This window comes from Manduca sexta, chromosome 20, assembly GCF_014839805.1.
Source record: "Manduca sexta isolate Smith_Timp_Sample1 chromosome 20, JHU_Msex_v1.0, whole genome shotgun sequence".
Classification (NCBI taxonomy): Eukaryota; Metazoa; Arthropoda; class Insecta; order Lepidoptera; family Sphingidae; genus Manduca; species Manduca sexta.
Genome location: NC_051134.1, coordinates 13386239 through 13399595, shown reverse-complemented (window position 1 = coordinate 13399595; position 13357 = coordinate 13386239). Strand labels below are relative to the sequence as shown.

Here is a 13357-nt window from a genome sequence, read left to right as displayed (position 1 = left end):
GCTGCCTGATTGACAACAAGCGTTAACCACAAACAGGCGTCAAGAATCAGCGATATAGCATTCTTTCCTGAGATTCTTTCTGAAATTGATTTATAGTTTTTCAAAGTCTACGCTTGTGTAGCAGCTGCGAACGCAAAGAAGCGATGCAAAAATTTATATTTTATGTCAAAATTATTCTAAATAATTATTTTCGCATAGAGAGAAGCGATGTTGGTCAAATATTAGGCATATTAAATATTATTTTCATAGTTTTTATATCGTTTTTGAATACAGCAATTTTTGCAAGTAAATAATATGATTAAGTACTTTCTTGAACATAATATCACGATCATTAATAATGAATTATCGATGTAAGTTGAGATAATTATAATAATAGTATTTCGGTATCAAAAAATCTTTTTTAATTAAGTATTGCCAACGATTATAATATTATGATTGCATTAAATAGAAAATAATATAAATCGGAACAAGAGTTTGTCTGAGTCGTTTGACGATTTTGATGAATTTTATCGTAAGTAGTTTGTTTTAATGGAGAATGGAATATTTGTATGGCAATTTATAAACTGTTGGACAGATTGTAGTTTTACTAGACAGGTTGTAGTCTAAACCATAGGAGTGATTATTGAGCATGGCAAATTATTATGATTTCACTACCCTTTAGAAGCCTCAAGGGTAGAAGCCGAAGCGATGAACCAATCGCAATGTAATTTTATATGAAGTCACGAGTTGCGGATTAGTTTTTTCGAGTCCTATATAATATGTAAGTTTTGAATACAGAAAACACATATTTTTTCATATACTCCTAAGGGAAGTGTAAACGGGAAAGGCTTAACAGCTAAATAAAAAAACTAAAAACTATAATATACGAGATATTGCTCGCGACTTCGTCCGCGTGAAAGTTCTTTCCCGTTACAAATTTGTCTAATCACCATAATATCACTTTACAGCACTAATGCCGTCCATTTCAAAATCACTATAAAAATTCCATTATTTCACATGAGGGCAAATTAATGTAATATGATACAATTTTATCAGTGAAAGGATTAACAGTTTCTCGTAGGTCCTAAGGGCCTCGGGGCTGTAATTGTACTACATATCATAGTGTGGAGTCAAACCCATATGTTTAACTGATGCCCCCATGTGGTTTATAATGTCATAGGCACAAGAAATTATTTTACCTCAGTGGGTAATTAATTTTTGTCTTTTCCTTAATGTCTTGGGTGTGCAAAGGGGCCTTAATTACCATCAAGATTGGTGATATCAGTATGTTCGTTAATATCACACGGATAAATTAAGGTCTAATGTATGTTATTCTATTATACAAACATAGAATAAAGTTGGCTAGTTATTATAAGGATGGTATAATTGAACAAAGTACATTTCCCACAAAAAATCTTACGGATATGCACCAATAGTTTTTAATTACTTACCAGAATAAAAAATAGCGTTATCTGCTCCTATTACTGAAAGCATATTTTTCATATATTTGCTGTTACAGGATGAAATAAATAAAATAAAAAAATAGTGTTTTTCCGTTATTATAATAGAATATTGCGTGAATAGGTACCTACGTTAATACTCAATTTGATGCATTTCGTAAATGCAGTCATAAATCTTTTGTGCATCAGCGATAAATACCTAATGGAATGTAATATACGTACTTGTCTATTTAATCTTTTAATTACCTGATTAAATGTGATTTGATCAGGTTTTATTATTATTTAGTGTTTTGGTCACGTTTGTTACAACATAAAAAAAGAGAAGTTTTATGTAAATGTCATTGCATCTAGTTAAGTAAAATATGAAATAAATATTGTTGGGCCTACTTTTTGTTAGGAATGTGATACTTATGTAGCAGAATAAATTAAGGAGGCATGTTAAAGGTTTAATATTAACCAATTTAGCTTGTGGATGATTTAATATAAAACCTTTTACAGGATTAATATCCCCAGTCTGGCACGTGCTTTAAATTTATATTTTCCTAGTGTCTTATCTAAAATATAAGCTTTCGTTCCAAAATTTTTGTGTCTTTGACAAGTACACAGAAGTGCCTGTACACTTTTCAAATGAGATTCCACCACCTAGGCTGCTAGTCGGACAATGGTTACGTATGTACATAGCAGTTATAACAACGTCCGCCCAAAAACCTACGGAAAAACCGGAATACAATAACATGCACCTAGCCATTTCAATTAAAGTCCTATTTTTGCATTCACTGACTCCATTAATTTCGGGAGTTCGTGGAATCGTCAATCTTCTTTCAATATCCTCGTTCTTTGAAAATCCATTAAATTCACGGTTACAAAATTCACCACCGTTGTCAGATTGAAGGAATTTTATTTTCTTATCTGTTAATCTTTTCGCGTATTTTTTGTAGAACTTGAAAGCGGTGAAAACTGAACCCTTCCAGCCGTGTAAATATACTTCACACCATCGAGAACTGTCATTGATAAATGTCACGAAGTATTTCGCTCCGCCAATCGAAGGCGTTTTGAAAGGACCTACCAAATCGGAATGTCAATTCGTAACAACTCATTACACGGTCCATTCGATCTCGAAAATGGTAAGGAACTCATTTTTCTCTTAGCATATATCTCACAGTTGGATAATTTTCTCAAATCTGCACTTTTCGTATTATATCCGCAATGGTTTAATAGTTTTAAGAGATCTTTACCATTTAAGTGACCTAAACGCTGATGCCAAGTCACTATATCGATTGAATCAGCATAAGAACACAATTGTTCTTAGTCCCTTAAAAAGATAAAGATTCCCTACACGTTTGGCTGTCATCACAGTATTACCTGAACTCACATGATTTATACAGGCCCTATATTTAGTAAAATGAATACCATACGACTTATTCGCAATTCTCGCTACTGATAGCAGATTGCTACTAAGATCTGGTACAAACAAAGTATTTTGAAAAGTTAGCCTCCTGCCCGAAGATGCTGACAACCTTACGTCACTTTCGCCCTTTATATCCTCTGACATATTTGATGTTAGGTTTATTTTATCCTGCCAAATGCAAAAAAATATTAGTAAATTTATCTAAATCGTTACACAAATGCGAAGTACAGTTTGCACTCTGAAGCTTTATGTCCAAATTCATGACATTTGAAGCATTTGTACATAAATCCACTATTTTTCGTATTTTGTTTCTTAGTTTTTGAGTCCTTTTTAAATACCTTTCTTTTCGCATACATGGTTCCATCAATATTTTGAGTTCCACTGGCACTTGAGCTTGCCTTTTCCAATATTTAAATTTTTTGTACTACAACGTTCGGTAGCTCATCTCTGCTCTCCATAGCACATGTAAAGTTTTCGTAAATTTCAGGTAAACTATAAAATAATAAAATTGACAGCATGCCATCGTATATTTTTATACCCATATCGCTTAACATATTTGCCGCTTCAAAGAAATTATTCAAATCACTTTGACACTTTGTATATAATTTCCTTCCTTCATGCGGTTGAGTGTTATTTTTAACCGACTTCAAAAAAAAGGAGGAGGTTATCAATTCGACGTGAAATTTTTTTTTTTTTTTGTATGTTTGTTACCTCAGAACTCGCTCATTTATGAACCGATTTGGAAAATTCTTTTTTATTCGAAAGAATTTCTCTCCAGATTGCTCCCATAAAATGTTTTTCAACATCGCTTCGGTAGTTTGGTTTTAAAATTAAAAAAACTAGAAAAATTTGGTCGTCCAAGAAAACGAAATCGCGAATTTAGCTTTCCTGTGACGAATTTAGTTATATTTTTGGATTGAGTTTGGTTGACTGTACTTCTCACATACTTATACATATAGCATAACACCTTTTCCCCGTGTCAGGGGTAGGCAGAGACGTAACATTTCATCGCGATAGTCGTACTGTGTGTGAAACATATCAGTTGTGTTTTTGGGTTGGGTTTAATTGACTCTACTTCTTACATACATACATATATGTATATAGCATCACACTTTTTCCCCTTTTTAGGGGTAGACAGAGATGTAAATCCACAGCGCGATAGTTATAGTATGATCGAAATATATCAGTTGTCTTTTTGCGTTAGGTTTGCTTGAATCTACTTCTTACATACATATAATATATAGCATCACACCTTTTCCGCTTTCCAGGGGTAGGCAGAGGTGTAACATTTCAGCGCGATAGTCGTACTGCGTGTGAAATACATTAATTGTGTTTTTGTGTTGGGTTTAGTGGACTCTACTTCTTACATACATACATATATATAGCATCACACCTTTTCCCCTTTTCGGGGGTAGGCAGAGGTGTTACACCACAGCGCGATAGTTGTACTGTGAGCCAAATATATCAGTTGTGTTTTTGCGTTAGGTTTGCTTGAATCTACTTCTTACATACTTGTATATAGCATCACACCTTTTCCACTTTTCAGGGGTAGGCAGAGGTGTAACATTTCAGCGCGATTGTCGTACTGCGAGCGAAACACATTAGTTGTGTTTTTGCGTTGGGTTTAGTTGACTCTACTTCTTACCTACATACATATATATAGCATCACACCTTTTCCCCTTTTCAAGGGTAGGCAGAGGTGTAACACCACAGCGCGATGGTTGTACTGTGAGCCAAATATATCAGTTGTGTTTTTGCGTTAGGTTTGCTTGAATCTACTTCTTACATACATATATATAGCATCACACCTTTTCCCTTTTCAGTGGTACTCAGAGGTGTAACTCCTCAGCGCGATAGTCGTATCGTGAGCGAAACACAACTACGCCATCGGGACGGTCTATTTTTTACTAACACAAAAGCAAAAATAAAAATAATTTTAACAAAAATTAAACCGCCTTCAAAAACACCTCCAACCCAAAAATAATTTCATATAACAAGTATATATTGGATACCAATTTTGGAGTCGGTGCCTAATTAAAATTGCTAGTTAAGCTAGATAAATACATTAACGAATATACGAAAACAATGTGCTGCCAGCGTACAAAGTCAACAAGTCAGATCGTCACCGGAGATAAACACACCGCCGCAGCACAGCAAATGGAAGCTATTAAGGAAATATTTAAATTTGTGAACTGTACACTACCCAAATTCTTCCCCTGTTACCTATAGCTGGTCAAATGTGGGTATATAACACTCCCTGCCGCGAAAAAAGAGGAAATAAAAAGATTAAACACCATACATGTGCTTGGTATTACACCTTTCACTGTGTATGTTTGTTAGTAGTAAACGCAAACCTACTCCTTTTAATTGATTTGAAAGAAATTTAGCTCATAGATGGACTATGCAACAAATATAGCTAATTAGCAATTTTAATTAGGCACCGACTCCAAAATTGGTATCCAATATATACTTGTTATATGAAATTATTTTTTGGTTTTGAGTGTTTTTTGAAGGCGGTTTAATTTTTTGTTAAAATTATTTTTTTTTAAATAAACTTGCCTTTCTTATGGCTCCTTTAGATGCATAAATGTTCTCTAGTTTTTCCTAATGTGATTCAGCTCACCTGGACATATTGCCAAAATTAGATCAGCTTTCGCCATATCGTCTTTTTCAGGCCACGCGCTCGCTTCTATCACAGTATCCGGCTTAGATAACGAACCATTGACGTATTTGCATACTTGATTTTTCGTGAGTACTGCCTGTACTTGCACTTTCTAATAATCATCATTTTCGACGTTAAATTTTTCAGTGTAAGTTTGATACATTTTTAACGGTTCCCCCATATGCCTGTTACTTACTGGGCTGGGTCGATAACCTGTTAAGAGTGGGATATGTAGGAGAGTTATAACGCCATTATGATTTATATTAAATCAATTTAGCCGGCTGATTTTGTACTTATATGACATTGTGGTTTCCATAACAATGGAAAAATAATAAATACAAAAATTGGTGTTAAAATCAAAATGGTGTTACAGTTATACATTCGATGTAGCGTAAACTCTGTTAATAGTAAATAAACTATATAGTTTATCAATTCTATGGGCGTTATTACTTTGCTACATATCCCATTCCTAACACTTATATTTTGTCGCGGATGATATTTTTAAGTTTACTAAATGCGTCGATTTTTCTCTAAGTCAGAAAAAAATGTCTTTTGATTTGTTATCTTGCTACTAGAACTTTGTTGCGGACGAAGCCGTCTGCTGTGCTCTAAATATTTTATACGTATGTATAGCCGCGGTTGATATTGCATTATCAAATGGTTTGGTGCTTATTGGACACTTATTGTATTGATTCGTTGTTTAACGAAAGACGTCTGCACAGTGGAGCAGCAATCAAAAAAACCTATCCTGCTTTAATTAAATTCCACATAATATCTGTGATTCTTTAAAATGATTGCTTCTATAGTACTCGCTGTGTTGATACCGTGTTTATTTGTGTATTGTTACAAAAATGCGTTTAAAAGACCAGACAAATTTCCTCCAGGTGAGTAAATGGCAAATTCACACTATGAAATATTATTTCCTAATGTGCAAAATTAAACCCTTTAATTCAATGATTATATGCCTTGTTAGTTTTCAAAAAATGCTTAGGTTTCAAACTCAGAACAACCGTGTCTTTATTTTGAAAGCGATTAAAAATACCAAACATATTGGAATTTAAAAGTAGCTAGGTATGTAGGTAGGTAATTAAATTATTACAAATGAGTTATAACTAATGTAATTATAATAGAATAATTCCTAGAAATAAGTATGTAGCAACGATAATTGAATAAAATCGTACCCCTATTCATTTAAATAGACTGTATAGGAAAATGTGATATTAGGAATACGCAGGTACATAATCAACCGTAATTTTCTAATTAGTACTTAACTAAATTACATCAGAAATTACTGACCACATTTAAAATTCTAGATAATGCGCAATATTATATTTATAATTGTGAAGTCATTTTGCAATTTAGCGTTTGAACACAATTATATTGTAACTTTTAATTTATATTATGCATCCACAAATGGCGTAGTTACTTAAACATTTTAAGTTAGAATTGTGACCTTAATAGTTAGACATAACATCCAGTCTCAACTGTACCCCCAATGATACACAGGCCAAAATGTACATACATAGTGATGTATGTACATTTTGGCCTGTGTATCATTTTTATCATTTAATTTATCCAATGTTTTCAGGGTCTACATTCCACCCATGATCTGATAGGAAAGAAATCTATAGCAAAATTATTTGTATGAATTATTTGATCTAAGTAGCATCATATCTATCATGAGTATCAAATATATTAGCACAGCCTTTGGTCCTCGTATTAAATCTACTCTATAGTGATATTGACCTCGCAGAAATTGTTTTTTTCACAAGTACACAGAGGCATAATAAAATATAAAGTAATCAATAAAGGTCTCGGCGGTAGGTAATGTAGATTTATCTATATTGTATTGTGGTTATTTTCTGTTTGCAGGACCTCCCAGTCTTCCGGTATATGGCGCGTTTTGGATTGTCTTACTTTATGAGTTCAGTAATCTAGCGTTGGCATTCAAGAAAATAGGAGAAAAATATAAGACCAAAATAATTGGTTTATACATGGGACCGGTTCGAACTGTTGTTTTAAACGACCCTGCTGATATAAAGGACATGCTGAATCGTGATGAATTCGATGGCCGAGTGGACATAATTGTGGGCAGATTGAGGTCTTATTGGAAGAGGCTTGGTAAGGATAAAAATGATTTGTAAATGTTTTAGTTCTTAAAAATGTTCTCAGACGTTTGGTTATTCCGATGTTTGTTAAAAGTAAACGCATAAACCGCTGAATAGATTTTGATGTTTGGCATACATATCTATATAGGCTTGGATTACAGACGGCCACATTTTTATCTCAGAAAAAAGTATAATGCCCGTAGTTTCTATTCCCAGAAAGGACATTCACTCAGTCAAAGCTGCAACTTATATTTCATACTCTAATGTTGCTAATCTTTAAATATTTTATTAAGTTTGGGATTGGGGGATGCAATCATTTCTTTTATTATTTACTATAATAAACCATTGTTTGCTTATGGCAATGGTGAATTAACTTTTAAGAAAAACTTCAATGATACTCAAAAAGCGATAGGAACTAAAAAACGTATAGCGAGAATGTCATACATTTATGCATTTTCATAATTAGTTACATTGTTACGATAAATTAAATTAAATAATTATATTGGTATAGTCAAAGTGTTAGTGTATTTAGCCTGTAAAAGCGTCAAGTAGGTATTTGGCTCGACTCTCAAGGCGGTCAACGAAAATTTGTAAGTTTTTTAATTCGACAACTACATTTAAGTATATTCCACAGATAGTCAGGATTAACGTATTCACCCAATTTGCTAATAGATTGTGTAATATGTACATTAAATGTGATGGATAGAGATAAGTGGAGTTTCTTGGAGGAGGCTTTTATCCGAAGGGGGTCCATACAAAAATAATTTTAAAAGAATTAAGTCACTTATTGCATGTTTATTGACCTAAGTATGGAATAAATAAAGCAATATCATTATTATATTATATACATTAAAATGAGACAGAAATAAGCTAAACTATCAGTGAGAAAACTAGTTGCACGTCAGCTGAATCTTTGGATGCATAATATATCAAGCTCGCGCTATATTTACCTGCTTCGTTTTACCTGCCTCGGTGGCGTAGTTGTATTGCGTTCGCCATATGTCGGACAAAGTGATTTTGGGTTTTTCTACCCACCAGCCGGGAGTCTGAAGTTTGTGCCTGATATAGCGACAGGCTCACTGCCTATCACATCATAGGACGGAACTTACAGGCGAAAGCTGCGTACACTGTGGTTGAACTTCTGCCTACCCTTTCGAGGATAGAGGCGTAGTGTGTTTATTTTGTAATAAACAAAGGACATTACGTTATAGGTTGCGACTATACCTACAGCCAAAGTAAATATGTCGTGATAATATGAGTATCTTCTATGTCTTCCTAAGCGACTTCAGCCACGGCGGCTGTATAAACTGGACAGGCATATTCACCTTAGATTATAACTGGGTATTATACAGCCAATCTTATTTATTACGAGGGCATTTTGGGCATGATAATTACCCCGCCGACATAATTATAATTAATCGCCACAGGTAGAATGACCTTTAATTGCTCCCTTTTCTTATCTATCGCCACGCGACACGACGCTTACGATCCTAGTAATAAATACAACTCAGTTTCACTTTGAAGTGCGATATCAGTTGAGATGATGTCAAATTAACTTTGGCATTTTGAGATAGTCACTATATTACTAATCCATATCAGCTCAAATTACCTTTTAAGTAACAATATGTGACGGATTTTGACAGCTGAGTTTTATTTGTGTAACAGCATTGACTCAGCTGAGAATAAGCTCTTAAATAACAACTCAACATCGGTTTATTAAATTAAGCGGTGATTAAGAATTGCTTAAATAGCTGTCAAAAATATCTCCGGTTTCCTAGTTTAAACCTTATTAAGAGGCAAGGTAGCGGGTTTTGACTTACAGTTGATCGAGTAAATTTGTATTTTAAGTGCTTAGTTAAATAGCTTTACGAAATTTTTATAAGTCAGACCGTAAATGTCTAACTGAGATTTTACTCAAAGTTGAAATTGATTTATTAATATGAACCTTATATTCGGAGGCGTCCACCTTTAGTTTTATGAGACGTTCCCATTTGCAGCGCTTTCCAACCTTGTAGCCTTTTCCTTTATATTGCAATTGTGATGATATAGGTACTTCATAAGGACGTTATTGCGACGAGGATAAATACATTATATTATGTACTTATTTTTAAACAATTCGCAGCCCTGTACTGATAAACATGTTATGAACTCTGGACAGCTTGTTTTATCACTGACCTTTTTACAATATATTGACCCCGATCTGCCGGAAAATAACATTAGATAGAAAATAGTAGAAAATGTCTTTTACTGGGGTATTAAATTTGTTAATACACAAAATTTTAAGTGGTAATAGTAGAGACGCGATTTACTTGGTTTTATTTTTTCAGGAATCTTCTTCACGGATGGATACTTTTGGCATGTACAGAGGAGATTCTCGCTTCGTTACTTAAGGGACTATGGATTTGGTAGACGAGACGACACTTTAGAATCCGCTGTTGAATGTGAAATAAAGGAAATGCTCGATATGAGACTAAGTGGGCCTAAATTTCCGGCTGAGAAGGTACGTCTGGAACTTTGCTGTGGAATTCATTTTTACGTACATAGACGAATTTATATTGTAATTTATAAATCACATTCCTTAATGCTCTTTTCGGTTACGGAGCCTGATAAAATGAGTTTGCTACATAATCATTTTCTATTTTTAGTCCATACTAGAGTTCGAATATATACTCTATAGTTAAAACGCAAGACTGAATTTTCTCTATATAATATCGTACGTGGTATTGACTAAAACGTTATCTTTGAAGTAAAATTGCATCGGCGATTCCAGAAAGGCTACATAGGACATGTGTATAGTTAGTGTTCGTGCCGCGACTTACTTACACTTATACCAGACTTATACATGCTTTGTGAAGTCAATGGCGGAGTTTAGACTCCTAAAAACTTAGGATCGCGAAGACAATGAATTTTATTTCATCAGGCTCCGCTAACATTTTGATATCATAAAAAATGTAACTAAAAACTCACGTTTATGAACGTCACTTTCAGTCACGTTTGATCTATTTTTGTTCTTAAAAACTGTGACGCGCAATCAGTAATTACCCTCAACATATTTTTGATAACAAATGCGATTGATTTTACACTGAGTTCTAAATTTAAAATATTATCTTATTAATCACATACTTGTATGGAGTAAGAACGCGTGTTACGATACTTAATTGTTCAAATTCTTTGTTTCATATTCAGATAAAGTAGATACATGATATACAGTAATCAATCCGCAAATAGGGTTAAACTTACTATTAGGACTAGCAAAATCCATACAAAGGAAGACAAATTAGTTTTTGAGTTCCACTGTGCAAAAATGCCTTACTGTAAACTTTTCATAGAGGGTATTGCAGAGCTTTGTTAGGCAGCCACTATAATATTACTTTAGAGTTCTGGGTGCCCCAAAGTCGATAAAAATAGCAATTCCGCGATAAGTAATATTTCAATGTTTCAAATTATGCAACATTTCTTGGATTGCTGGTGTTTGTAAGATATAAAGAATTCCAGCTATCAATTTATGTCTACGCGCGTTGTGGAGCGATAATAAAAATGCCGTGGTAATAAAAGTTAACAACGTCTTAATTAATTGCTTTGCTTAAAAATAGTATACGATAATAAACGTATAAAAAATATAAGTTATAACATTTTATTATGTATGCGTAAGTATATTTAACAACCAAAAACAACTATCTAACTTATTTGAAGTCATTGTATTATACAATAGGTAGTTAAACTCTGTTAATTATACTCATCAAGCGTGGATAAACATATTAACACGAAATTAAATCTAATTTAGATTGATGTTATATTTATAAATCACAACTGCGATGATAAATGTTTATTTAACATATTATGCTTGATAACAGCCACTTTTCTTGTTTGTTGAACAATGAACAAATATCTTTAGGCTATACCTATTTAATAAATGCCTGTTTTTTATGGTAAATATTTTTAACAAAAAGTTGATCCTGATGAACCGTTACTTACTAGTTATGATGAGCCGGATAAACGACATAAGCACGATAATTTTACAAAAAAATTATAAAGGCCCGGCAAAGTGCTGCAGTAACCGTATTTTTAAAAGCTATCTATTCAAAATTATAATACATATAGAAAAATTAAACATATTTCTGCAATATGTTATTTTTCCTTTGACTGCTTAAGTTTTTTATGATGTGGATATTGTTTCGTTAAATTCACAATGAAAATGCCATTAAAATTATTGGTACCGTTCATCTCCTTTTAAAGTATATACAATTTTAATTTTAAACTAACACGATTAGACAGGTAGTGGTGAAATTTTCAAAAAGACGTAAAATTGGATTTTTCTAGATATTATTCGTAAATCTTTACATATTCCCGCCATATATCTTTACATACACACGCCGCCAAGTATCCTTCTCAAGGTCATTAGCTTAGGGCGGGACATTAAATAACTTTCTTATTAATATCGACCTTAATTCCTAATAAGTAGGCATTTTACTAAATTATAAAAACACGGGAAAGTGATAAATGAACCCTTTTTTTTATACATTTTATTTAGGATTTGGTCAATGGGGAGCTCGTATACCTGCCGCATTTCTTCGCTGTTCCCTTTATAAATGGACTCCTGCAAGTGCTTGTGAGGTCCACATTTCCGAGGTCTGAGTACCACAAATTATGGGATTTGTCCCGAGGAGTCCTGCTCTTCCAGAGGAGTTCTAATGACATGGGCGGGGCCTTGTCACTTACGCCATGGCTTAAAGACATAATGCCGAATTACAGCGGATACAATGGGTTGGTTAAAGGACACCAGTACTTGTTGGACTTCTTTCATGTAAGTAGTATTTTGTAAATTAATCCATTTGCATCATGCTATGAGACAGATCTTTTGTGAATCCTATAAAAATGTCCCTACATTCGGAGATACAAAGAACAGTTTAATACATCAATGTATACAAATTGTATTTATGTACTTAATCCCCGACGAAATAGTGTATACGTATCTGTATATCTGTTTGTAGCATCATAGCTCCCAACAAATGGACCGAATTTGATAAATTTATTTTTTGTTTAAAAGCAAATATGATAGCCATGGTTTTTAGGTATATTTTAGGAAGTTCTATTCCGGCGTTTGAGATTCATCAAATCTTTTCATACTTTCACGAATGCAATTTATTTAAAATTTTATTTATTTTATTTAATGACACACCAGCACCATATATGCATTAATAAATTACAAATAACATTATTATACAAAAACAATTCTGATGCACACGCCCATTAAAGGTATGTACAACATTCACACAATACGAGTAACAATTATGATACAATTTTATAAAGCAGTCACTAAAGAGAGTAATTAAAAAAAAAAAAAACAAAATTAAAAATACTATTAAATTAAGAGAAAAAAAATATATATTTAATATATATAATATTTTATAATATATATAATATTTTGTATATTATTACTTCGGTAGTATTTCTAAAACATCTTAGAACTTACGCTGCAGAATCATATCATATAGTGTGCGAGATATCCAACTCCTCAGCAACTCGCAGCAAACATAGCGTGTTTGGGCTCATAAGAATGGTCTCAACGAGTAGATGTTAATAAGGAGTGATAATTGATGTCCATTGGGAAAAAAAGTACATATTTTTTTTTAAATAAATATTAAATTAACAATTTAAATAACCCCCGACAGAAAAAACCGTTCGGATGACCGAACTCCAGTCCGAGGGGATAAATATACTTCAATAAAATTATTATACT

General features: G+C 33.2%; 2 protein-coding genes across 3 annotated transcripts in view; one reads left to right on the top strand and one right to left on the bottom strand.

Moving 5' to 3' along the window:
• The window catches only part of LOC115456418, a 344631-nt gene that overhangs the window by 139455 nt on the left and 191819 nt on the right, over positions 1 to 13357 (bottom strand). The window lies entirely within an intron of this gene.
• The window catches only part of LOC115446889 (probable cytochrome P450 304a1), a 40709-nt gene continuing 33651 nt past the window's right edge, over positions 6300 to 13357 (top strand). The window contains exons 1-4 of the mRNA XM_030173714.2: positions 6300 to 6393; positions 7382 to 7630; positions 9945 to 10117; positions 12149 to 12421. Coding sequence (XP_030029574.2) covers positions 6300 to 6393; positions 7382 to 7630; positions 9945 to 10117; positions 12149 to 12421 — 789 coding nt within the window. The remainder of the gene's footprint in view (positions 6394 to 7381; positions 7631 to 9944; positions 10118 to 12148; positions 12422 to 13357) is intronic.